Source organism: Salmo trutta, chromosome 22 (genome assembly GCF_901001165.1).
Source record: "Salmo trutta chromosome 22, fSalTru1.1, whole genome shotgun sequence".
NCBI classification, from domain to species: domain Eukaryota; kingdom Metazoa; phylum Chordata; class Actinopteri; order Salmoniformes; family Salmonidae; genus Salmo; species Salmo trutta.
The window spans coordinates 16,550,064-16,577,563 of NC_042978.1; the positions used below are offsets into that span (position 1 = coordinate 16,550,064).

Sequence of the window (27,500 nt, forward strand, 5' to 3'; positions counted from 1 at the left end):
TTTAGAAACTCTGTGGTTTGGTAATCAAATCTATTTTGGTCACGCCCAAGCGTCATGTCATGTGTACGTGCTAGTTCACGACGTGACCGATTGAATTGAGGAACAAATAGAGGACGAACAACTCGGCCGATGGTGGAGCAGAGATTAACGTATTAAAAAAAATTGTGAAAGTATATATCTGTGCTAGAAAAGGACATCGTCGAAATGAAATTGCTGTGGGGTTTAAGTGCCCTCCTCTTGTGCTTGTACCGAGCCGATGCCCTGACAGGTAATCTTTTTAGCTTGCTTTCTAGCTAGTTAGACATCATACAGTCATTGAGTTAGACTAACTCGGTTGTGTGTGCCGTGCTAACTCACTGGCTTGATAGCAAACAAGCTAACGTTAGCGCTTTTCAATTATTGATTTGATATAGTGCTTTCGTAAACGTAGCTAAGACATTATTTTTACAGTTGAATGTTTTCCAAACGTTTTTAAATCAGTCAGTCTTTACCATCGAGCTACTTTAGAAAATGAACCAGTGGCTAGCTAGCTAGGAAACATAATGTTCTTTTGTAATGCGTAAGCTAAGTTGGCTAACGTTAGTTAGAATAATGGTCCCAGCGTCCCAGCGTTACAAGCGTAGGAACCATTGATCCGTTCAGACAATACTTCCCCGTAGGGTTTTCAGCGGTTTGCCTCGTCCACGGTTTGCTCCATGTGAACTACAATTCCGACGCATTTAGAAACGTCTATCATCCCTTGCTAAAATGTTTTCTAAACATATGCTGATATGCCACTTTCATATCAGCGAGACTTTCAAATAAAAAATATACACTTAGCTACTGTAGTAGTTTTGCACAGATCCATATGCTGTGTGCCAGAAATCAAATCAATCAAATGTATTGATATAGCCCTTCTTACATCAGCTGATATATCAAGGTGCTGTACAGAAACCCAGCCTAAAACCCCAAACAGCAAGCAATGCCGGTGTAGAAGCACGGTGGCTAGGAAAAACTCCCTAGAAAGGCCAAAACCTAGAGAGGAACCAGTCTATGAGGGGTGGCCAGTCCTCTTCTGGCTGTGCCGGGTGGAGATTATAAAATACCAACCTTACCATTAGGCTTGTTTACAATGAGCTGCACTGGGGTAGGAATGCAATGTGGAGCCGGTGTAAGATATAGGTCGGAAAACGCACCTCTGTGCAGGGATGGGACTTGCCACTGTGCCCCAAATTGTACCTTTATCCATAACTGATACAGCAAGAATGAAATAATGCTTGTTTTCCTGTAAAACTGCCCTTCTCGTCCTCATACAAGCTAGCGTTTTGGAATGGTAGTGTTAGCCAATCAGCTCCTTTGTTCTACGTGAAGTGCCATTTCACAATGGCTGCTGTGGCTACAGCTCAATAGCATGAGAACAAAAAGGACACTTTACCAGAACTAAATACAGTTGAAGTTTACATACACTTAGGTTGGAGTCATTAAAACTAGTTTTACAACCACTCCACCAATTTCTTGTCAAAAAATTAGTTTTGGCAAGTCATTTAGGACATCTACTTTTGCTTGACACAGGTAATTTTTCCAACAATTGTTTAGACAGTGAATTAAGTGAAATAATCCATCACAATTCCAGCGGGTCAGAAGTTTACATACACTAAATTGACTGTGCCTTTAAACAGCTTGGAAAATTCCAGAAAATGATGTCAAGGCTTTAGAAGCTTCTGATAGGCTGATTGACATAATTTGAGTCATTTGGAGGTGTACCTGTGGATGTATTTCAAGGGCTACCTTCAATCTCCGTGCCTCTTTGCTTGACATCATGGGAAAATCAAAAGAAATCAGCCAAGACCTAAAAAAATGTTTAGACCTCCACAAGTCTCGTTCATCCTTGGGAGCAATTTCCAAATGCCTGAAGGTACCACGTTCATCTGTACAAACAATAGTACGCAAGTATAAACACCATGGGACCACGCAGCCGTCATACCGCTCAGGAAGTGACACGTTCTGTCTTAGAGATTAATGTACTTTGGTGCGAAAAGTGCAAATCAATTCCAGAACAACAGCAAAGGACCTTGTGAAGATACTGGAGGAAACGGGTACAAAAGTATCTATATCCACAGTAAAACGAGTCCTATATCGACATAACCTGAAAGGCCGCTCAGCAAAGAAGCCACTGCTCCAAACCCGCCATAAAAAAGACAGACTATGGTTTGTAACTGCACATGGGGACAAAGATCATTGCCATAATGACCATCGTTATGTTTAGAGGATAAAGAGGGAGGCTTGCAAGCCGAAGAACACCATCCCAACCATGAAGCACTGGAGTGGCAGCATCATGTTGTGGGAGTGCTTTGCTGCAGGAGGGACTGGTGCACTTCACAAAATAGATGGCATCATGAGGAAGGAAAATTGTGGATATATTGAAGCAACTTCTCAAAACATCAGTCAGGAAGTTAAAGCTTGGTCGCAAATGGGTCTTCCAAATGGACAATGACCCCAAGCATACTTCCAAAGCTGTAGCAAAATAGCGTAAGGACAACAAAGTCAAGGTATTGGAGTGGCCATCACAAAGCCCTGACCTCAATCCTATAGAACATTTGTGGGCAGAACTGAAAAAGCGTGTGTGTGAGCAAGGAAACCTACAAACCTGACTCGGTTACACCAGCTCTGTCAGGAGGAATGGGCCAAACTTTACCCAACTTATTGTGGGAAGTGTGTGGATGGCTACCCAAAGCGTTTGACCCAAGGTAAACAATTTAAAGGCAATGCTACCAAATACTAATTTAGTGTATGCGAACTTCTGACCCACTGGGAATGTGATGAAAGAAATAAAAGCTGAAATAAATCATTCTCTACTATTTTTCTGACATTTCACATTCTTAAAATAAAGTGGTGATCCTAACTGACCTATGACAGGGAATTCTTACTAGGATTAAATGTCAGGAATTGTGAAACTGAATTTAAATGTATTCGACTAAGGTGTATATAAACTTCTGACTTCACCTGTGTTTATATATTGTCGATAAAGGTACAGTAGCATATCCCATTCATGCATCAAGGTAAGTTTTCCAACCCCAGTGCAGCTCACTGAACAAGTGTAACGGTAGGGTATTTTCTATCAACCATCCGATGAGCTATACTTTAACGACACTGTTCGATCACGCTAGGTAACTAATTAGCGTAGGTGGCCGCGTCTGTCTTCTGTACATCAGCGCTGTAATATGGCAGTATGGGAACACTAAACCTTTAAAGGTGTGTAGTATTTGAACCTTTTGTTTTTTTGAAAGTGATTTCTCGCAGATATGAAAGATGGCTACTTTCCTTGTGTTTCCAAAATTTTACCGCATGCGATGCATGTTAATATTAAGAACGAGCATCTGGGCTTTTAACCAAACCAGCGCCTCTATGTTTAGTAGAGGCGCTAAAGGTAGTTAGTGTCTATGAATGGTTTAACCAGGTAGCTAATTTATACACATTGCAGTGATCAGAATCACTGCCATGTAACGGTTAACGCTAGGTAAAATAGTTTATTTTGCAATTGGAACCTGCCGTCTTCATAAAAATCGTTTTTATTAAATAACTTGTTGACACTAGTTTTCCTATTTAAAACAACATTTACAGATAAATTAGCACGCTAGCTAGTAGATATTTTCACGTGATCCAACACCACCTTTGGCCAAATATCATAGACGTTGGTTTATTTTTCATAAACCAGCCAATGCAGTTGCTTTTGGCTGGTTTATGAAGAAATAAACCAACATTTACAGATAAATTAGCACGCTAGCTAGTAGATATTTTCACGTGATCCAACACCACCTTTGGCCAAATATCATAGACGTTGGTTTATTTTTCATAAACCAGCCAATGCAGTTGCTTTTGGCTGGTTTATGAAGAAATAAACCAATGTATTTTTTTTTGTGTGTGTTGGATTTGTAAATTAGCAGACTAACCGGACACTTGCGTTTCAAGTCTCAGCTAGTTTTGTGTGAGAGCTAAAGCTCAGCTTGTGCTTCTGTTTTGTTTTAGCTGCAGTCTTTAAGCCGGTGTAGACCAGTTAGCTGCTGTGTCCTATATAAAGGCATCTCATTTTAAATAAAAAAAGTAGGCCTATATTTTACCTCAATCATGTGTAACCTTTTCTATGGAGATTAATAACATGCAATTGAGGTACAACATGCTACCTCATTTAAATTCACACAGAATATTACGTTTCTATATGATTACAAATGTATATGAATGTGTTATATGAAATGTGTCAAACAAGCAAGAATCTTTGTTTACAAGATTGTTGTGGGAGTTTGTTTTTAGCGCAGACTGCAACACATTTAGATTACCTTAATCTCATTATAACATTCCGTCACAACCACTGCCTTGTCTATTTAAGATTGTGCTGACTTTCTAAGCCTGGAAGAGCCTCAAGACATGGCAGTCTATATACATTACGCAACCTTGAGTACTTAATAAAGCATTGCATGCTGTGCATCATGCACTCATTGTTAACTTAGCCAATTCAGAGTGAGGGTCCATTGTATTAACTTATGTTCAGTGTCAAAGAAACAAGGCAGTATGTGGATTCATTATGATTTAATGTTTTGAACCAATTAATGACACTAAAACATTCTAAATAAGGAACGATGGGGATGATGTATAATCTTATTGCGAGTAGATTGCTGGCTCCCTTAATTTGGTGTGAAAAGGGCTCCATTTTAAGCCTAATGGTTTTGGTTAATCCTACAAACTGTACCAAATGTTTGAAACTTGCCTCATATTTTGCTTTTTAAAAAGCAGATTTTATAGAGAAGTCCCACACTATAACCTGCCCTATATGCTCCCAACAATTTCAATTGGTAAACCTAACAAAAAACATAGCTTTTTGCCAGGACAGTCTGGGGAGACTGGACTTTGCATTGGGCCTTTTACTCTGCGAGGTCCTCCATTGACCCAGATATACAGAGTGGCATGAAAGCTTTAGAGGGCATGTCCCAGAGGACTGCAGATGCCTGTGAAGATACAGCACACAGGCAGTCCCCATGCTGGACTGGCAGTTTTCCGCTATGGCAACTCCAGATCATTAATACAATTATATTTCTACTGCGCTCCAGCTTCGTCTTGAGCAAAACTTCGGTTGGAGAAGTAGGTTATAGAAAGCAGGTAGCCATTTTCCCTTCGGTTAAACGAGGTCAGGAAAAGCACGTTTTGAAGCATTTCCTATGCAAATGAGCGGAGTCATGAAGTACGATGGGCTCATAAAAGCCCATTGATTTATGTAACAGAATATTAATACATATATGCCTCAGATAAATCTTTATTGCTAGTAGCATTTGTTGCCCTGTCTGCCCCTCTGCCCTGAACAGTGTGTTCAGATTCATGTTGTTGGTTTGCTATTTTGATTGTGTGCCCATTTTCTGGGTGACCATTTTCTGTCAGCATAATTGGTCACTGGGTAGGCTAAATGCTGCATACAAACAACTGTAATGACTATGATCACTATTTCTCTCACCTGTTGCAGGACATTTTTGTGTTCATATTTTATATTTTGCAGTCACATGCCTATCACACCTGCTTTTGAAATGTCCTATTTGTCCCCAGCTAAAATTCACACAAAATAGAAACCTAGTTGTTTACACTGAGTAGGTGGCCTGTGGAGCATGACCCTATGTAGTTAGAAAACTATAGCACGTTAACTTGACAGCCATTCCAAGCAGTCAGGCCTCTCTTTTTGCTATGCTAGGCCAGTTAGGACTACATGTAGCCTACAGTACTGGTGAGTCACGCTCATTTCAGGAGGGGTATACTGGAGCGGTCTTCTTGGTCAGGTCTCTTTCCAAAATGTTTTTTTTATTTACATTTTTTGGGGGGGGATTGAACTTGATGGTGGGTTACAAAGTTTGATACAAGCTAGAGAAACTCATTTTAGGTATGATTTTCGTTCAGGCCTATGTGAAGTCACTATCTGCGTTTACTTGGGTTTGTTTTGTACAGCATTAGCTATGAAGGTGACCTTTTTGTTATGGTTAAAAGGATCCTGCCACCCTTAGCTAAAAGGTCACATGATTTTTAGAGCCAGAGGCAGCCGTGCCTCCAACCCCAATCCAATTCACAAGTTTGACTTTGGACATGTTAATGGGTACATGTTGTCTCTGGTCTTTAGGGGGCCAACTATTCAGAAAATGTCCACCTACCACCACACGCTGTTGTCCTACTATGGAAAGATACAATAAAGAAAGAGGGTGTGGCTCAGGCGTTGTCTGAACATGGTTGTCTTTGTTCAAGCAGCGTTACATAGGGATCCCTGAGTTTGTTCTGAAGCATTTCTCATTGATCTCCTGGGTTGTTTATTCAAGTGGGCCTGGATCTTGAAGGTATGCCAAGGTTTTGTTCTCCTGTGTTGATTTAAGATTGTTTCGTGGGCTTCGATAGAAATAACCCTACAGGGGGCTAACTCCACAGAGCGCGCCTCGAGCCGTGCATATGTTATTCCTCTGTTGCTCTTCTTCTTCTTCTGTATTAAACCCTGTACAGAATGTCCTCAACGTCAGATCAGGTGTTTGATTTAATAACTAAGCCCTGCACTTCTCAACACAATGACAAACTGACAATGTAATAGATTTACAGACCATTTTGAATCCCATCTGACGTTTTAATTTTCATCCATCGACTTTGCCCACTCATGCGATGAATAACAAAAAAACAAACATTTTCAATTGCCCTTAATGAAATGTATCTGTTTTTATTAGTGGCTTTTGTCTTAATGCATGTCATTCAACTTTTCTATATCTGCAATGGGTCTGAGTATCAAGGACTCTAAAAAGCCATTTGGCATGAACTATTTTGGTTAAAAGGATGATACTCAAACCCCTACTCTTCATATGCCTTCTCTCATTCATGTGTTTTTTATTAACCTTTTGTTTCTTTCTTTTTTGCCTGCTTGCCTTTTCCATTGCATTTTACTTTCACCTCCATAAAATTGTCGGATTTGCTAAAAACCAATCTGAACCCAAATCAATGTAAACCACCCCTCCCCCACAATGGCCTGTTCAGCTGGTTTTGTCAAGTCGCCCCTGTCCCAGATGAAACTGATAGAGGACATTGCAGAGCTTCACTGTGAGGTGACAGGGAACCCCATCCCAGAGGTGCAGTGGTGGTTCATAGAGGGTGAGGAGCCCGACGAGACCATGACCCAGCTGTTCGATGGGGCGCGGCAAGACCGTGTCGGGATCAACGCCACCTACATCCTGCACGCCACCAGCTCCATTCACCTCTTAAACCTCACGCTCAATGACACCGGCACGTACGAGTGCCGCGCTTCCAACGACCCCGACCGCAACGAGCTGAAGAAGGCACCCAAAATCAAGTGGATCCGCTCACAGGCTAACGTTATAGTGTTTGAATGTGAGTGTTGGGAGGCCTTACGTACAGCCAGGCAGCATCTCCCTGTAGAGAGGACAGCGAGGGGTCCAGCTCCTGTCCCACACCTTCTCCTGCCCTCTGCCCTGTTTCACCCAGACTCCCCTACTCTCCCCTCACTGAGCTCCCATGATTTCCAGTAGTGGAGAGCAAACCTGACCACAAGGCGTGGCCGGGCCTCTCCTTAGACGTGTCCTACCTGCCGTAGCACTACCCTCAATCTGATGCCTTTTTTTACTGGGCCTATGTCAAAGCCTTATTTTAAAAGAATTAGGGAAAATATTTCTCATAATATTGATAATACTGGTCATAAGGTCTGAAACCTGTAAATGGCTACATCTAATTTTTGAATCATAAAATGTTAATTTAGTTTTTAAAGGGGTCAGATTATGGGTTGGTTAGCTTCTTGTTGGCTTCCATTTGGTCTATTTTGCTGTCTTGTCCAAGGTATAGAATGTGTGGTTGATACTAACATTGACACTGTCCTGTGGTGGTTACACTCTTTAGACCTGTTTAGGCTCTTTAGGAGTACTAAATTATCTACAGGAGACAGCAACCCAGCTTTCTGATTCTCAGCCATAGGGCATCTTTCCAGTATTTATTGACAGTATTTGTTGTTTTCTCTACCTGAACCAAACCAAAAGATCCTCTTCTGTCAGTGGAACACCAACCTACCATACCTTGCCGGTTGCTTCTTCTGCATGTGTTGATTTACAAGCTCCTCTCCCTATGGTCTCCTAGATTAACTTCCCTGTGTAACCCCTCTTCTCTTGAACTCTTGGTTCAGCCCGAGCTCTCCATTTTTAGGTGCCTGCCCATGTGATCCGCCTCTTCTTGGAAAGCTCTGCACTGCCTTTTATATTGTGCTGTTCTTGGCTTGAAATTTGATTAAGAAAGTAATAACATTTGACAAGCTAAGCTAGACCTTATCAGTTGTCACTATGAAGTTTAGGCTAAAGGATAGTAAAGCCATGTCAAGCCCCGAACAGTCAAGGTTTGTGCTGCAACATGTTGGTATCAATAGAGCCTTTTATCCTGTAAACCCTATACATACATAAGTTTGGATTAAATCCACTACTTAGATATATAACATTTTGTGTGTGTCTTTAGTTACCCTAAACTATTTTTGCAATATCCTGTATGTGAAAAGACATGCAAGAATTAGTTACACTTGGCTTGTCGTCATGGTAACATTACTACAGTAATGATCCTACTAGAAGTGGTCTTTTCAAAGGACGGCTTATTAATATGTTGACTTCGTCTACAGATCCCTTAATTGTGTCTTCACCTATTGAGGTGAACAACCAGACCTCTGCCATCCTCTCCTGCAACCTGACCAACCCCCCGTCCACAGTCAAAGGTCATTACTGGATGAGGAATGGCAATGTGATCGAGTCATCCAAGCAGGACTCTACTGCTCTCTACACCGAGTACATGTAAGTGCCTGCCAGGCAGGCAGCGTGTGTTTGCATGTTTGAGCCACCAGATGGACTGGAATCCCTCTGAGCTATAGAACGATTTCCCGGAGCTGGGCTCGCTGATTTGAGATTCAGCTATTGTCCTGAACCTAGTAGTCATTGCTTGTCATTATTAGCGACCATGCCTTTTTTAATGTTTGGTCAGCAGGGTGGTAGGTCACACAGATTTTGACCGCACAGCAGCACTGAATGAACAACCACTCCAACCTATCCTCCATATATTTTCTACATGTTAGCTCTCCTTCACTCGCTAGCACACACATACCATCCATTAATGGTAACACTCCAGGCCCTGCTCAGGCATTCCCTGCCATTAATTAGCAGCGAGATGAACTGTGCAGCTTTGGTTGTAGCCTTGACAGCAGCACGGATAAGCGCCCCCCTAGCAGTTCCACTCTCTCACTCTCACATGATAACCATAATTCCCCATCAGACGTAAAGAGCAGGGAGAGTTTCAGTGCCGACACAAGTCCCATCGTTGTTACCAGGGGGAAGTAGAAGCATTTGTAACAAGGAGAGGCAGTTTATTTTTATCCGGTTGCTTCTCATTCTCAATAGCAACAGGAAGCCATTTGAAGTTCAGCCTGTTGGGGCAGCATCTTTTGTAGTGTGTTTTTACAGGCAAAGTGACTTCATGACTGGGATGCGTTTGAAGCCATTGAGTGAAGTCTGTAGGTCTGCGTTTCCCATTCTTAGGGCTTACGTTTTTTGTTTTTTTTTCTCCCCCCATTAGCTTGGCTAAAATTGATTTCCATTCTGGTGGAGTATATGACTGCGTCTTCCTGTCTGATCCTGTGGTGAAGAAATCCATTGAAGTCAAAAGTAAGTAATCCGTTTTAACTTCTTTTAAAGTGATGACTCTTCTACTGATGTTAGTTATGCCGCTGAATGTTACTACCTTTTTAGTGCACTTTGAGTATCTGAAAGCTGTAATGGGCTTATGATAAATCGCGGCAATCCAATAAATACCTGCATCCGTGTGTTTGTCACTAGCTGCTGTCCATGTCTCGGCCTACAAACGCTCTGAGCATGGAAATGAGCAGGACAAGGGTGTGCTGGTGTGTGTCAGTCATGGATATCCACTGCCTACTGACTGGAAGTGGTACAAACTGGAAGGAGAAGAAATGCTGAAGAAGGTACGCGTTTGCCATCGTTGATACACCATTAGGCTTAACACACTTAGTTTCACTGAGCCAGAATAACCCCTGATGCTGAACTGAGTGATTGAAGTCACATGCTGCAGTTATTTTCCAATATTAGGAATCGTTGACTAAATCAATATCTTGATTGAAGTCACAGTAATGCCACACGCACTAGTACTATCCAAAGAGGTCTCTGCCCTAGATAAGAGTTGAGTATTCAATGACTTTTTGCTCCCTCTTTATGGCATTCTCAGGCCATCACCAACGGTACTGACAGGTATGAGATCAAGAGCACCCCCAACAGGACCACCCTGACCATCAACGACCTGGACATCGCCATGGACATGGGCGACTACATGTGCTACGGTGTCACCGAAGTGGGCTCGGCTTTCGACAAGATCCACCTGCGCGTCCGTAGCCGCCTGGCCGCCCTCTGGCCCTTCCTGGGCATCGTGGCCGAGGTCATCATCCTGGTCAGCATCATCTTCATCTACGAGAAGAGGAGAAAGCCTGATGAGATCAACGACGGTACGTAGACGCACCTGCCGAGAAATGCCGAACAGAAGTACTCTTGTTTTGCCATTCATGATTTCTGAAGTAGCACACCTCGCTAAGTCAATATGATTTGGCTGTGAGTGTCTGCTGCCCTCCAGTGGCAGAACAGTCTTAGTTTCAGATGCGCTGTCCTTCTCCAAAGATTGCTGTGCATTAGCTGCCATTTTAATGATATCTCAACACTTTGTCTTTTCTTAATGGTTTGGATATAGCAGGTTTACTGTTATTTACTTGGTCTTCTTGATTTGCAATTTAAATGTTTTCCACTTATGATTTTAGTAATTTCATTTGATCAAAAGCAATTGGTTTTCTATTAGAACACTTTTTTTTCTTCTTCATTTTGTATTTCTCTGTTCGCTGCTGCGTTTGCGTTTTGGTAAGTGATCAAAGCTGCATGTCAGACGGAAGTGGTTGACCAGAGATGACCGTAACTGAGAAGCTATGGGAATGCACTGCGTTCACTTGTTAAGAATGTATCTAATAAGGAACTCTTCCACTGGCCTTGCATTCAAACATTGGACCAATTTGGGCAAAATTTGAATTACATTTTCAGACTGCTAAAACTTAGCCACATTTTTATGCCCACCAATCAATGTGTTTTTGTCATGCCAGTAAAAGGGTTAAATAGCCTAAGTCGTGTGATTTATGTGGAGATGGAAATTAGGCCTAATGTCATGGTTTGTAGTGTTGGAAACACCTAAGGGTTTAGGGTTTTAAAGGTACACACAGCAGTATGACATCACAGGGAAACTTCCTGCTTGCAGACAGTTGTTGACGTCTGTAAGCAGGAAGTTGCTCTGCTGGTTGTCATATTTCTGTGTACCTTTTTTTAATATCTTGTCTTGCATGCCATCTGCATCTTGATCTCATGCATGACAAGTAATTTTCATTTTTTATAATAGGGATATCATTTCATTGATCTCATTCATTGCCTGAGGGCACCTATTCTTTGATTTAACCGGTGACTGAACGGTCATGTCCAGACGGTTCCTTTTAATCTGCAGTATGCCTGTACGCTTTGTTTAGAACCGTTTTCGGTGTTGCATTGTCCCTGCAAATTTTCTCTTTTCACTTGGTTGTCCTGTTTGCGTTATTTTGAGTGATGTTCAGAACAGATTGTTCCTGATCGACGATATGGTATCATAGTTGGGATACAGTGTAGGTAGATTTGTCATAACTGCAGTTTTCTTTTTAAATTAAATTAAGTTCAAGCGATGTAACTGTATTTGCTTATTGTAGATAGAACTATGGCAGTGTATGCTTGTTTTGCTTAATTGACTGCAATCACTTGACAATGGCCTACTTAAAGAAATATTTGGAACTTTGTCATCATTTCCATTGTCTGTGGAAATAATTCTTTCTCCATGCCTTGCTCTCATTAGAATGTCTCCCTACCAGACAGTCTCTGACCAATTCAGCTGTTGACACATCTTTTCTCTTGTCCCTGTGCTGCTTTATAGATGAGGACTCAGGTTCTGCTCCCCTGTAAGTACACATTTTACACTGACATGTAAAAATGCAATACAATTCATTTCTCACAAAGAAAATGTATAAATGGGCCTCCCGAGAGGCGCAAGGGTCTAAGGCACAGCATCGCAGTGCTAGAGGCGTCACTACAGACCTGGGTTTGATCCCAGGCTGTCGCAGGTGGCCGTGACCGGTAGACCCATGAGGCAGCGCACAATTGGCCCAGCGTCGTCCGGGTTAGGGGAGGGTTTGGCCGGCCGGGATGTCGGTGTCCCATCGTGCTCTAGCGACTCCTGTGGCGGGCCGGGCGCACGCACGCTGACTTCGGTTGCCAGGTGTACGGTGTTTCCTCCGACACATTGGTGCGGCTGGCTTCGGGGTTACGCGGGCAGCGTGTCAAGAAGCAGTGTGGCTTGGCAGGGCCGTGTTTCAGAGGACACATGGCTCTCGACCTTCGCCTCGCCTGAGTCAGTACAGGAGTTGCAGCGATGGGACAAGACTGTAACTACCAATTTGGATATCACGGAAAAGGGGTAAAAACAAAAATGCTGCCCCCCCCCCCCCTAAAAAAAATATAGATATACATTGCTGTATTGTTTGTAAAGTTCTGGATTAAAAATGTCTTTCAGGAAAAGTAATGCTGCTACAAACCACAAGGATGTCAGGCAAAGGAACTCCAACTGAGAGAAGATGAGGTGTGTGTGTGTGAGGGCTTTTAGAATCAACCCACTCGACTGGATGAGCCCATTTCAAATACATTTATTCTGATTGCAAAATCAAAGCAGTAAACCTCCTGTAGAGGTTGAGCTCTCAATCTAATTGTCAGTCCCCTTTCTTTCCTGACAGATATCCTGATGACTATCTTCCAGGATGAAGATCATTTGCTGAGCGTCACATAATCTAGTGCACCCTGCGAATTTTAAACAACTTTAAATTTAAAAATTCTTGGAACGTTGATGTCTTGAGAAATGGACTGAATTGTCCTCTTCTATATTTCTCTCCATATTGTGCTTTCGGCTTAAGGCCATTGGCAAAAAAAAACATGTTTTTGCATGAGTTTTATTGCCGTTCTAGAAGTGTTTGTTCGTAGTGAAGTCCATTGTAAATGTTTACGTGGGAATGATCTATTGGTGGTTTTTCTATTTGTGCTTATAGCTTCCTCCACTGTCCTTCACTTCTAAATATCTGCTCTTATATTTGCAAGCGTGAACAGCCACCTGTTAAGCAACATGGATCCTACTAAGGATGAGAAATGTTTGGACACTGACAAGCTTTTGCCCCAGGCCCTATTACCACACCTGACTCCAATAATCAACTAATCATTGTCTTCAGTTTAGAATGCAATTAGTTTAATCAGGTCTGTTTAGATATAGGGCTGGGGGGAAATGACATTAATCAGGCCCCTGAACTGGAGTGGCCCATCCCTGCTGTAGGTAAAGTAATGACTTGAAGCCTTTTGACTTCAGATGTGTGCCCTGACCCTTCAACATCACATAGTTGGCTGAGTTATAGGATACACCTTAACACAGTCCATTTTACTTCCTCCACTGTATTTGATTTTCCACAGTGGAAGTTATAATACTGTAGGTAGTTCCTAAATTAAACGCAGCAGGTAGGATTAGAATGCAATTTCGCCTGAGTTCCTGCTGTATTTAATACATGCGCTGTTGAGATTTAAAGGCTAATCATTGCAAAACAAAATACAAGCTTTTTGGAGTTTTACTACTTATTAAAATGTTATAAGGTGTAGTTTTGAATTTTGTCTGCTTTTTTTTGCCATAGTCACATCCATAGTAATACTTCCTGAAAAAGGACCAAGTGTAAGAGATGGGTTTTCTGCTTCTGAACAACGACAAATTCTAATACTAATGTATTAATCAGAATTGAAGGCGATTTTTAAATGGTTTGTTTTTTTGAAGGGTATGTGGAACCTAAACATGATTGACACTAATGAAGCATTGTCCTTTTTCTAACCTCAACTTTGTAGACAACTCAGAAGCCACATGTTGCACTAACCTGATTTAGTGTTGTGACTGGATGTGCACTGTTAGTTTAAGACGTACATGTGAAAATATGACTTTGTCAATTATTTAGCCTAAAAGTAACCAATTAGATTCAACACAACTTTACCAATTAGATTCAACACAACTGTACCAATTTGCACAATCTCAATAAAGTGATCTGATTTAAGCAATGTGGTCTGTCTGTTACTGCTTGAATAAGATGGACATTTTGGTTTATTTCCTCAGGGCAATATGCTATAGGCCATCCCACACGTAAAGCTATGAAGTTACTGTTTTTAAGTGCCCTGGATGGTCGTTGGCGATGGGTTTGTAGAGCAAGGTGTTGGTCCTCTGGTAAATGGCATGACTTGAAGCTGGCATACATACAGAAGGAGTTACCTAATGGTAAAGGAGTAGTCTTGGAAATTCCAGACTTACGACAACAGCATTACGTACAGTCGTGTCCAAAAGTTTTGAGAATGACACAAATATTGATTTTCAAAGTCTTCTGCCTCAGTTTGTATGATGGCAATTTGCATATACTCCCGAATGTTATGAGTGATCAAATGAATTGCAATTAATTGCAAAGTCCCTGTTTGTCATGCAAATTAACTGAATCCCCCAAAAACATTTCCACTGCATTTCAGCCCTGCCACAAAAGGACCAGCTGACATGTCAGTGATTCTCTCGTTAACACAGGTGTGAGTTGACGAGGACAAGGCTGGAGATCACTCTCATGCTGATTTGAGTTCGAATAACAGACTGGAAGCTGGGTGGTGCTTGGAATCATTGTTCTTCCTCTGTCAGCCATGGTTACCTTCAAGGAAACACGTGCCGTCATCATTGCTTTGCACAAAAAGGGCTTCACAGGCAAGGATATTGCTGCCAGTAAGATTGCGCCTAAGTCAACCATTTATCGGAGCATCAAGAACTTCAAGGAGAGCGGTTCAATTGTTGTGAAGAAGGCTTCAGGGCACCCAAGAAAGTCCAGCAAGCACCAGGGCCGTCTCCTAAAGTTGATTCAGCTGCGGGGTCGGGGCACCACCAGTACAGAGCTTGCTCAGGAATGGCAGCAGGCAGGTGTGAGTGCATCTGCATGCACAGTGAGGCGAAGACTTTGAGGATGGCCTGGTGTCAAGAAGGGCAGCAAAGAAGCAACTTCTCTCCAGGAAAAACATCAGGGACAGACTGATATTCTGCAAAAGGTACAGGGATTGGACTGCTGAGGACTGGGGTATAGTCATTTTCTCTGAATCCCCTTTCCGATTGTTTGGGGCATCCGGAAAAAAGCTTGTACGGAGAAGACAAGGTGAGCGCTACCACCAGTCCTGTGTCATGCCAACAGTAAAGCATCCATCCATGTGTGGGGTTGCTTCTCAGCCAAGGGAGTGGGCTCACTCACAATTTGCCTAAGAACACAGCCATGAATAAAGAATCAACACATCCTCCGAGATCAACTTCTCCCAACCATCCACGAACAGTTTGGTGACGAACTATGCCTTTTACAGCATGATGGAGCACCTTGCCATAAGGCAAAAGTGATAACTAAGTGGCTCAGGGAATAAAACCAATATTTTGGGTCCATGGCCAGGAAACTCCCCAGACCTTAATCCCATTGAGAACTTGTGGTCAACCCTCAAGAGTCGGGTGGACAAACAAAAACCCACAAATTCTGTCAAACTCCATGCATTGATTATGCAAGAATGGGCTGCCATCAGTCAGGATGTGGCCCAGAAGTTAATTGACAGCATGCCAGGGCAGATGGCAGAGGTCTTGAACAAGAAGGGTCAACACTGCAAATATTGACTCTTTGCATCAACTTCATGTAATTGTCAATAAAAGCCTTTGACACTTATGAAATGCTTGTAATTATACTTCAGTATTCCATAGTAACATCTGACAAAAATATCTAAAGACACTGAGGCAGCTAACTTTGTGGAAATTAATATTTGTCATTCTCAAAACTTTTGGCCATGACTGTATACTGGAACATTGCTTATGTTGTGGGGGGCAATTTCTCTGCCTAGGTCCTAGGGAGACTAGTAAATGAGTGGACTAAAAGTCTGATTTCATAGTCCAAACCGATATAGACTCACTGTACAATATTACATCAGTAGGCCTACACATCCAAATCATTCTGAGAAGATTCGACACCAGAGGGTGCCATTTAATCATCAGTGGAGGAACCATTGTGATTCTAGGTGGCATGTTTGACGTAGCCTATCAATGTGTCTTGAATAAATCGACATCTGTACTGGTGGATATTGTAGCCTATATTGGCACATATTCCATTTCTCAGGTGAAGTAAGACCAACAGTATATTTTGGTGATTACACATGCATGCTGTGCATAAAATGGAGTACATTTGCCATTGTGCTGATCGATTGACCTTTCAAGGCTACTATTGCATTTGAATGTTTCACAAACTATTTGAATTGAAAATACAATATTCAAAACAGATATTTAAAATATTTCACACTTGTATGACTTTTTCATCACTTTCTTTGGTTCACCATGCTGTCCTCTCACATTGGATCTTTCCCTTGGATGTCATTCGTGAGGAGGAGAGGAGGGCTCTGAGGTTTTAGGTAATAGGACGGGCTCTCCGTTTCACTGTGACATGAAACGAATAGCCAGATTGCAGCCATAGCAACGCCACTGGTGCTGTATCCTAAATTGGTTTCCACTGGATACAATAGGCTGGGGCTGCTTTGAACTCGTCGCCGCCCAGCCACGCAAAGGTTCCGAAGGCGCGCACTCTATTCCCACGCGCTGTTATGGACGAGGCCGAGGATGGAGAAGATGAGTCCAAATTCCAGCAGCCTCTATTGTGCGGAACCGGCTCCGTTGGTGGCAGAGGCGATAGGAACGGTCAAAGTTTGAAGATGAAGCAATTTACGCCAGGAGGGGGAGCATCGTCAACAGCGCGCAAGAACTCCAACAATGAGCTGTGGTTCATGCAAGGCGAAGATTCCGCACCTTGTGCTCCTACAGGCGCCACAAGCTGTGCTCTGTTATGCCAGGGAGATGCTGCTGCCCGTGGCGGCTCATACTATAGGGCTGGAGGGGACTCAGCCACAGGATCAGCGGTAACCGGGTTGGCTACTTGTTGGACAGGTGAAGGCACTACCGGTGTGATATGCAGCAACAACGGAGATTGCAGAAGGGACCCCAACATTTCAGGGAGCCTGTCCTCCATCGTCTCTAGGCAGGAGAAACGGACAGGTGGAATCGTTGCACCGGACAACGGGAAAAGGCCAACTAGATGTAATTCCAGAGTCGCCAGCATGGACGGTTCGATCACCTCAGCCGGGTCCTTAGCACAGGGGCAAGGGCCCGAGGTGGCCGGGGCAACAACTACTGGCAATGAGAAAAAGGACTCCAGAGTTTCCTTCTCAAATGCCCCTAATAGAAAAGCATCGTCCTCTGTGCAGAACCAACAGAACAGGAATTCTCTCGCATTTTTTAAATCTGAGGATGGACCCCAGATTGTGCCAGATGATGGGGAACCGCAGGACAATCGGACTTATATGCAGCGCCAATTTAGTTCCATGCTTCAGCCTGGAGTTAATAAATTTTCCCTGCGTATGTTTGGGAGCCAAAAAGCGGTGGAAAAGGAACAAGAGCGCGTCCAATCGGCCGGTAATTGGATTATTCATCCATACAGCGATTTCAGGTATGGGTTGAGTCAAGTGCCACTCTGAGGTGGGCTAAAATTGGTCATGTGATCTATGGCCTAAACAATTTACCCAATAAGTAACTTGAATACAAATTAACATAAACTACTTCCAATGCTTTATAACAAATTGGTTATGAGATGTTAAATTATAAGATTTGTTGACATCCATTTTGACGTAACGCATTGCCACTAAATGTCAAATTAGGCAACATATATTGGGAGAACAACACCGAATCTAAAAGCTGGAAAGGTATGTTGCACATTCTCATCATTGCGCAGTGTTGATATAATTGGGGTCTAAAGACCTAGTCCATGGAAAATACTTGATTTAGGGATGAGAGTTGCGTTGCTGAAACATCAGTAGTTTAAGTCTACTACTCATTTGTAGTCTACTACTCTAAATCGCAACAGTAAATTGAGACCCTGACTGAGTTCTTAAAAACACTATGTATATATATATGTGTGTGTGTATTTGTGTGTGTGTGTGTGTGTACCAGTCGAAAGTTTGTACACAACTACTCATTCAAGGGTTTTTCTTTATTTTTACTATTTTCTACATTGTATAATAATAGTGAAGACATCAAAACTATGAAATAACACATTGAATCATGTAGCAACCAAAAAAGCTTTAAACAAATCAAATATATTTGAGATTCTTCAAAGAAGCTACCCATTGCCTTGCTGACAGCTTTGCACACACTTGGCATTCTCTCAACCAGCTTCATCTGGAATGCTTTTTTCAACAGACTTGAAGGAGTTCCCACATACGCTCAGCACTTGTTGGCTGTTTTTCCTTCACTCTGCGGTCTAACTCATCCCAAACCATTTCAATTGGGTTGAGGTCGGGTGATTGTGGAGACCAGGTCATCTGATGCCCTCCATCACTCTCCTTCTTGGTCAAATAGCCCTTACACAGCCTGGAGGTGTGTTGGGTCATTGTCGTGTTGAAAAACAAATTATAATCCCACTAACCGCAAGCCAGATGGGATGGCGTATCGCTGTAGAATGCTGTGGTAGCCATGCTGGTTAAGTGTGTCTTGAATTCTAAATAAATCAGACAGTGTCACCAGCAAAGCACCCCACACCATCACATCTCCTCCATGCTTCACGGTGGGAATCACACATGCAGAGATTATCCGTTCACCTACTCTGCTCTCAAATTTGGGCTCATCAGACCAAAGGAAAGATTTCCACAGGTCTAATGTCCATTGCTCATATTTCTTGGCCCAAGCATTTTATTGTTATTACTTGGTGTCCTTTAATAGTGGTTTCTTTGCAGCAATTTGACCATGAAGGCTTGATTCAGGCAGTCTCCTCTGAACAGTTGATGTTGAGATATGTCTTACTTGAACTCTGTTAAACATTTATTTGGCCTGCAATTTCTGAGGCTGGTAACTCTAATGAACTTATCTTCTGCAGCAAAGGTAACTCTGCGTCTTCCTTTCCTGTGGCGGTCCTCATTAGACCCAGTTTCATCATAGTTCTTGATGGTTTTTGCAACTGCACTTGTGGCCTGATTGACTGACCTTCATGTCTTAAAGCAGGGGTGGGCAACTCCAGTCCTCGAGGGCCTGATTGGTGTCACACTTTTTTACCATCCCTAGCAAACACAGCTGATTTAATCAAATTGCATTCTAAACTGAAGATCATGATTAGGTGATTATTGGAGTCAGGTGTGTTAGCTGGGGCTGAGGCAAAACATTGACACCAATCAGGCCCTCGAGGACTGGAATTGCCCAGACCTGTCTTAAAGTAATGATGGTGTTGCTTATTTGAGCTGTTCTTGCCATAATATGGACTTGGTCTTTTACCACATCTTCTGTATACCACCCAGAAGATCTATACCACATCTTCTGTATACCACCCCTACCTTGTCACAACACAACTGATTTGCTAAAACGCATTAAGAAGGAAAGAAATTCCACAAATTAACTTTTAACAAGGCACACCTGTTAATTGAAATGCATTCCAGGTGACTACCTCATGAAGCTGGTTGAGAGAATACCAAGAGTTGGCAAAGCTGTCATCAAGGCAAATGGTGGCTACTTGGAAGAATCTCAAATGTAAAATATATCTTGATTTGTTTAACACTTTTTTTTTTGGTTACTACATGATTCCGTATGTGTTATTTCATGTCTTCACTATTATTCTACAATAATAGTAAAAATAAAGAAAAACCCTTGAATGAGTAGGTATGTGCAAACTTTTGACTGGTACTGTATATATATTTTTTGGGGCGGGGGGATTGATCCGAGGGCCTTCAAAAGAGGGTGTGTGGGCCTCCAGTTTCCCATCCCTGGATTACAGTATCATACACAAACATCTGATATTGTTTTGTCACACAACTTGGTCAAACATGGTTCATATTTATTTTGTCATTGCATATTAATAAAATATGAATGTTACATGAACGGAACCATGCATGCATGACTCTTGACAGGATATTATTGCATGCAAATATATTAATATTAGATGTCATATTGAAAATACTAAACGCACCAATCTAGTTTGATCTTTTGGATTTCGTTATGGGTAGGTGTCGGTGTTTATTTAATACTCTGTAATTAAAATCGGGAACAAAACATGAATGCAAAATCAGCTTGAGCTATCTCACTGCAGCTTCTTCGTCCCTATCCCTCACTATTCTCCTGTCATTTTCACACATCGCTCTACAACAGAGTCCCATAAACGTTTAGGCTTTCCCCCGAAATCAGACGCTTCGGTCTAAGACAGACTCTCCCTCGTATGGAGACAGCTATTTTAAACTGATAATCAATGCCATTACGTGCACGTGTAATTATAAGAGGCACCACGATTTTTTATTAAGTGAATTCCAGGTCTTTATGTCAAGAAAGAGTTAAGGCATCATCTCTTCTAGGGTTAAAGTTGGAGTGGTTTTTAAAGTGAATGATGAGTTGTGTTATTAAGCAGCACCCCGATCCCGTTGCTCCCTCTTTCCTCAACATGACCTTATCTTTTGGAGAAACACACAGGGACGTACACTGACTCATTACTCAGTAACACAAATGTAAAGTAGTACTGTTATGTATGTTTGTAAGGTAGCCTTCAGTTTGCAGGTTAGGTTCACATAGGGTGAGATACGCTACATGACCAAAAGTATATGGAAACCTGCTCGTCGAACATCTCATTCCAAAATCATGGGCATTAATATGGAGTTGGTCCCGCCTTTGCAGCTATAACAACCTCCACTTTTCTGGGAAGGCTTTCCAATAGATGTTGGAACATTGCTGCGGGGACAAGCTTCCATTCAGCCGCAAGAGCATTAGTGAGGTTGGGCACTGATGTTGGGCAATTAGGCCCGCAATCGGCGTTCCAATTCATCCCAAAGGTGTTCGACGGGATTGAGGTCAGGGCTCTGTGCTGGCCAGTCAAGTTCTTCCACACGGATCTCAACAAACCATTTCTGTATGAACCTCGCTTTGGGCATGGGGGTATTGTCATGCTCAAACAGGACAAAAATGGCCTCCCAAAACTGTTGCCACAAAGTTGGAAGCACAGAATCATCGATAATGTTATTGTATGCTATAGCGTTAAGATTTCCCTTCACTGGAACTAAGGGGCCTAGCCCGAACCATGAAAAACAGCTCGACAGTCAAACCTGTCAACATGACAGCATACTGTCACATACTGTGCGTTTAGACAGAGAGCAATTTTGGTAGAGTAGGCCTATTTCACAACCAATAACTTCTCCGATACAGTAAATTTGAGCAATTTGCAAACTTCACGGCAACATTTAGGGCATTTTTGTTATGTAGCCTCCTGTAGCAACTTCTCGTTGGAAGGATGATCTCATCACTCACTCAGTGGAGTCATCGATGTTCGTTTCCGATCAGGCAGGATCAGTCAATCAAGACATGACTCAGCGTCCCACCTATCAGTTACACTCTTCCCAAGCATTGACTCCCGTTACCTTGGGTTGATTAGACAGCAATATTGATAGCCACTGATATTACACTAGGTGCACAATTCAATATGTATTTTCAGTTGAGCTCTTCAGTATTAATCCATCTCTTATCTCACACATGTTATTGTCAAGTGTAACATTCCATATGCAAAATTCCATAAACTTGTAGTGTAACTATCTTACATAACCTGGCAGTCACAATAATTCAAATATACTGATAGGCCTACTATTCTGGTTTCACTTATGCCACCCTTTGTATTTGTAGCAAGGATTTAGAATCAATTCACCATCCAGCTGTACCCTCATATCACCCTCTCCCCCATCGTCTCCCCTCCTGTCCTTGACGTGACCTTGACTTTATTTTTGACAGGTTGCAGTGATATGACTGTTGATTATGAACTGTTTCACAGTAGGCTATGCCACCAGCCTTGTGTGTGTGTGTGTGTGTGTGTGTGTGTGTGAGCTTGCCTCTGTGTGTGTGTGTGTGTAATTGTCCGTGTGCCCCTGTCTGACAGAGGGTGTTGTGAGATGTGGACAGTACAGAGCAGGCTGCAGTAAGTCGAGAGGGTACTTGTCAGATGGATAAAGCAACATCAGCGACTTTTAGTGATGGGGGAAAGAATCCATACAGTTACATATCGTGATATTATTTTTGGATGATGCTATATTGATATTTGTCTCCTAGTATTGTTTATTTATTTTTGCCACTGTAGGTAGCATCAGCTTGTACTAGTTACTTGCACCCAAACACCAGTATTTTTCCTTCATAGCTTGTTCTCCATCTTTTTTTAAAATTTAGGGTGCCAATTTGTTTTCAGCACTTATATTACCCGGTCTGATCAAAACTTGTTTTCTCATGCTCTCTCTCTTGTCTCTGCAGCAGACATATAGTGAGAATATGTCTGGAACATCAAATCGCAATTAAATTGCAGTATCAAATTGCATTAAATGTAGAATCGTGATTCGTGAGAATCGCAGTACATACAGTATCTCATCAGCTCCTCAGTATAGTGATAATGTATTGTGACGTTCCTGGCCATTCCCAACTACTTGCATGTGATATGCACAGCAAACAGCAAAGAAGAACATTTGCTCATAATGAAAACAGTGATACTACAGTTTCTACTTGAACTAGTACTCATCATGATATACCCTAGTCACTTACTGTACTGTTATTGTACTATTATTACTAAGTAATAGCACCTGTCAATTGGTCCCGCATAGGGCTAACTGTCATCACATAATCTGTCTCCGAGGATCTTCCCTCGCGACAAGGCCATTCCCCAAACTATTTCATAAAATGTTATATTGCATTCTTTGTTTTGAATTTAGTTACGCCTGTACTCGATTGAACAGGAGTTGAAGTTCAGGTGTCCCGAGTTCTTCCACCATAACTGTCTCTCAGTCCCCTAACCTCCTTCTCCTGCCCTCTAGGTTCTACTGGGATTTCACCATGCTGATGTTCATGGTGGGCAACCTCATCATCATCCCCGTTGGGATCACCTTTTTCAAGGACGAGACCACCGCGCCCTGGATCATCTTCAACGTGGTCTCTGATACCTTCTTCCTCATGGACCTGGTCCTCAACTTCCGCACAGGCATTGTATTTGAGGACAACACCGAGATCATCCTGGACCCCAGGAAGATCAAGAGGACGTACCTAAAGACCTGGTTCTTGGTGGACTTTGTCTCCTCCATCCCTGTGGATTATATCTTCCTGATCGTTGAGAAGGGGATAGACTCCGAGTTGTATAAGACGGCCAGAGCCCTGAGGATCCTACGCTTTACCAAGATCCTCAGTCTGCTGAGGCTGCTCAGGCTGTCCAGGCTCATCCGCTACATCCACCAATGGGAAGAGGTAAACTGGGCTCTAGAACTTACTTTGACCTAACATAGCAAGCGTGAAAGAAGTGCCTGAAACTAGATCTCCTACATACTGGTCTTGAGGAGAAGAAAAATAGCATCGACCAATGGAGTACTTGCATAAGTACTTGCATCGACCAATGGAAAAAGGGGGTAGGCCGCAATACCCCTATGATACAATGTTAAGGCAGCAGTAGAAGGAATAAGCTCTTTTAGTTTGTCAAATCAGGGCAAGTACAGAAGGGAGTCAGATATGAACATCATCAGCCCAACCTACTTCAGGGTAATGTCCTTCCAATAATAGGCTAGTCTCACACTATCACAGGCCTTCAAAACTGTTTTCTCTCTGTATCTGTAGTGATATACATCAGCAGGATGCTGAGATCTACAGCTTTGCTTTCTCAGTGACTGTGTCGGCCAGTTAGCCTCATCATCGCAGCATTTGGCTGTGGCGTGCAGCCAGTCACAGTGGCCTGTTTTACCCTGATGTGACTGAATGTGTAAAGCTGTGCTGACCAAACAGAGGGGAGGATGGCCAAACATACATTCATGCCCCTTCTGTGCTAGCTAAGATATTCCAGAAGAGGCTCTGAGCTGACCCAAGTCGGATGACTCATTTGTGTGTGTGTTCTGTACTCTACTTAATGGGACAATTATTTTCTTGATTCCAGAGTGGTAATTTGAGCCAGACACAACCCCTAATTATTGAATCAACCCCTTGCGTAACCGAGTGCCTCTCGCCCACTGCTCAGCTCTGCTCTGCACAGGGCAGCTGCTCACCTCATCTGGAGCATGAGAGGGCCAGTTAGACAACTCGCTGAATAAAGGAGGAACCTTAACTCCATGTCATACAATGACTTCATTTTCTTAGAGAGCAATGTGCTCATCAAGATGTACCTGGGAACACAGTCTTCTTTACTACTGCCTGTAGCTGACAGCTGTTTGGAGCACTTCTCTGATACCCTATCGAGGCCCACGTATTCCCTGGGTGTTATCCCTTCTGCATTGGGCTGTTTGTGTGTACGTGCTTGTTAGTTTGTGTTCTAGGTGCTAGACAGGATGCAGCAGTAAAAACACTGAGGCTTTCCGGGAATAGGAAGCTTGTATCAACCTCTTCCATTTGCAGTCACGTCCAGACTGTGGATGTTACCTTTTTCATGAGCTGGGCTGGCCAGGCAGCAGTGCACTGGGTACTCTAGGATTGCGTTGTGGGTTCAGGAAGACTTTCACTTAGCCGGCTCTCATTTCTGATTCCCGTCTAGAGCATTATGATTTAATCAGAATCCATAAACAATTACATTTTAATTGAATTGATACAGTATTTCCATATTAGTGGCTGCGGAACTGTTGTGTAATGTGTTAGAGTGGATTGCGTAATGCTTTGACCTCTTTTTATCTGGGTAATGGGCTGCAGGCCATAAGGTTCTTGTCACATCTACGCTATGTGCCCTGACCCTTCCAGCCAACTGACAGTGGCACATGTTACATGTCATAGTTCTGCTAGTTAGCTGAAGACTTCGTTTTAGCCCATGATTGGATCCTAATCAAAATGCAAGGCCTTCAAGTGTTTTCTCCTCCTCCTCCTGTTGCTTGCGGGCAGTGAGTCTGATAGCAGAAGCATGGAGGGGAGTTGAGAGATGGCGAGCAGCTGCCTGTGAGGGCACCGCGATACGCTAAATGCACCAATCTGAGCCCGCTGACCTTAATGGTGTACGACAAGCCATTGCATTTATTTAGGTGTGTGTGTACGCTGCAGGTAAATTGTCCATAAACAGATACAGAAACAGCTGTACAGGCACCGTGAAAATAACCCAATATCACCCAAACTCAGTAATACAGGGATTTTGTTTTTAATTTTAGGGCTTTTGAGACAAAGCTAGAAAGAGGTCATGCAGAAGGATGCTTGTTTGGCCTTTTTCACCACCGATATTCCAATACAGTCACTTTTACAAACAACGAAAGGAGGCACTCCAACCTTGTGTTGTCTATCAGAGCTGCTTTTCATTTTGTGTTCGGTTAAGCTTTGAACCCATGGGTTTGCGTGAGGTCTTGTGAGGTGACTGAATCACCTGGCTCACACTTCGATGGAGCTCTAATTTTGACACTCCATGCTTATCTCTCTTGGTCATATTTGTCTCATCAAAGCTTTTAGTGCCTCTGATGAGGAAAGGATTGCCGTCATCACTGAAGTCATTTGATGTACTTAATTTCTCAAGGCAAACTAAGTTCAACTTCTGTGTGTACAGAAAAGCAACTGTGCATCATTGGCACCGGTAAACTTACTTATTTAATTACAATAACTAATCCGATCATGAATCCAAATCCTGTTGTAACCAGATAATGCAAATAATGGAATCTGTTTCTATTTTTTTTTTTATCATGTGTTCATTGGCTATGTTAACAGGCTAAGTCCATGTGAAATGGTGAATGAATGAGGTGTGTAACACACCACTGACTCCTCTCTCTCTGACCCTCTCGTGACAGATCTTCCATATGACCTATGACCTGGCCAGTGCAGTGATGCGTATCTTCAACCTGATTGGTATGATGCTGCTGCTGTGTCACTGGGATGGCTGTTTGCAGTTCCTGGTTCCCATGCTGCAGGACTTCCCCCAGGACTGTTGGGTCTCTCTCAACAAGATGGTGGTAAGTGCTGCTTAATACACACTCTAGAATCTAGATCCATCCGGTACTCTAGGGGCCAATTCCTGGGCACCAGACTGGACTACTGGGCAGACGTTTGGTATTTTACGTAAATATTTGCATTTCTAATAAGTCTAATATGTTACATTTGGTATGGTTACTTAAGACAGAAACGATAGGAGGGAAGTTGGACCGTGACCGTCTAGCAATCCAAAGGTTGCGTGTTCTAGACGTGTCAGGGACAACTGTAGCATTTTAGCTAATCCATATTCTAACCTTATTAACCCAATTCATCTAACTTTTTTAGTTACATTTTCCTAACTTTTGTCGTTTTAGTTCCCCTGACTTTTTACATAAATTATCCTAACCTTTGTTGATATTTATCCACCAATGCAAATTCTCCCCGTAATTCTCCTTTGTTGTTACCATGTAACAAGCAACTTGGTCTCAGAGAAGAACGTATAATACTATACATCACCCATGAGGTATGAACTTACCTCATCTAATTGGTATGCTGTTGTACAACCGGGTAACACGTATAATACTATACGTCCTTTAATTCGTATGATATATATATATATTGTACGACCACCATTCCATTTGTAATGTAACCTAACGTAGATGGTAATGGTAATGTTTCGTACTAAATGGAGGGGAACAGATTTACATTCCAAATCTTACGAATTGCCCTGAGGCTGCGGACACAGATGAAGCCTATTCCTGGACTAAAAACACCTTCAGTGGTTCTCCACAGAGCATGCTTTATAGTCCAGGAGTAAGCTTAATCTAGGTCCGGAAAATCAGTCATTCAAGTGCTGCCGTGAAGGAGTATTTCCTACCTCAAAAGAGGTCTGAAGTAGATGCTCATCCAAAATACCAGTGCTGGGAAAAGCAAGAATCCTGAGGCACAGACCATATTAGAGTGAATATATTGTCTTCACTGAGACAAAAACATTCAAGGACCAACAGGTGTTTCCTAACCAGCTCCTGCTAAGAACGACACACTCGCCCAGGCCTGCTGTAAACAAGCAATTATAGTAGTACTTAAGAGGCTTGTTGAAGGTTTGTTGTCACGTGTCACAACAGGCTCTCTCTAGTCTCAGGCCCGGACCCCAATCATTCAGCACATGTCACTCTCTCGCTGTCAGAAAGGAAGACAAAAAGGCCCTGTCATTCTCTCTCGGCACTCCGTTCCTTTTCTTTGCTCTGATGTCTGTGGACTCACAGATGATTCATTGTTTGTGTCCACCTGCAGACTCCTCGTAGAGAGAGGAGGCTGACAACACTACAGAGAGAATAAAGTCAGAAGACGTGAACAGGCAGGGGGCACGTTGCAGCAGCACACCTGTCTTCTCCTTC

General features: G+C 42.6%; 2 protein-coding genes and 1 pseudogene across 3 annotated transcripts in view; all 3 read left to right on the top strand.

Moving 5' to 3' along the window:
• The first annotated feature begins 19 nt into the window (after window positions 1–19).
• bsg (basigin) lies at window positions 20–14,218 on the top strand. Of its 2 annotated transcripts, none has more exons than XM_029706908.1 (8): window positions 20–268; window positions 8,654–8,822; window positions 9,598–9,686; window positions 9,858–10,000; window positions 10,261–10,534; window positions 12,034–12,046; window positions 12,658–12,723; window positions 12,875–14,218. In XM_029706908.1, exons 1-7 carry the CDS (start codon window positions 205–207, stop codon window positions 12,710–12,712), a joined length of 807 nt encoding a protein of 268 aa, XP_029562768.1. In that variant the 5' UTR covers window positions 20–204; the 3' UTR covers window positions 12,713–12,723; window positions 12,875–14,218. The 2 variants fall into 2 exon arrangements, with proteins under 2 accessions (XP_029562768.1, XP_029562767.1); XM_029706907.1 differs by having other exon boundaries at window positions 23–268; window positions 12,022–12,046.
• Window positions 2,912–8,647, top strand: LOC115158226 (basigin pseudogene; annotated as a pseudogene).
• A 2,129-nt stretch (window positions 14,219–16,347) lies between the features above and the next one.
• Window positions 16,348–27,500, top strand: part of LOC115158227 (potassium/sodium hyperpolarization-activated cyclic nucleotide-gated channel 2) — a 69,256-nt gene continuing 58,103 nt past the window's right edge. The window contains exons 1-3 of the mRNA XM_029706909.1: window positions 16,348–17,707; window positions 23,070–23,493; window positions 25,983–26,144. Coding sequence (XP_029562769.1) covers window positions 16,809–17,707; window positions 23,070–23,493; window positions 25,983–26,144 — 1,485 coding nt within the window. The 5' untranslated portion in view covers window positions 16,348–16,808. The remainder of the gene's footprint in view (window positions 17,708–23,069; window positions 23,494–25,982; window positions 26,145–27,500) is intronic.

Bases quoted from the DNA above. Each gene is read 5' to 3' on its own strand.
- bsg (XM_029706907.1), top strand. From the start codon at position 205: ATGAAATTGCTGTGGGGTTTAAGTGCCCTCCTCTTGTGCTTGTACCGA. The intron at 10,001-10,260 runs GTACGCGTTTGC...TGGCATTCTCAG, and splicing joins GAGAAGAAATGCTGAAGAAG to GCCATCACCAACGGTACTGA. The intron at 10,535-12,021 runs GTACGTAGACGC...GCTGCTTTATAG, and splicing joins GCCTGATGAGATCAACGACG to ATGAGGACTCAGGTTCTGCT.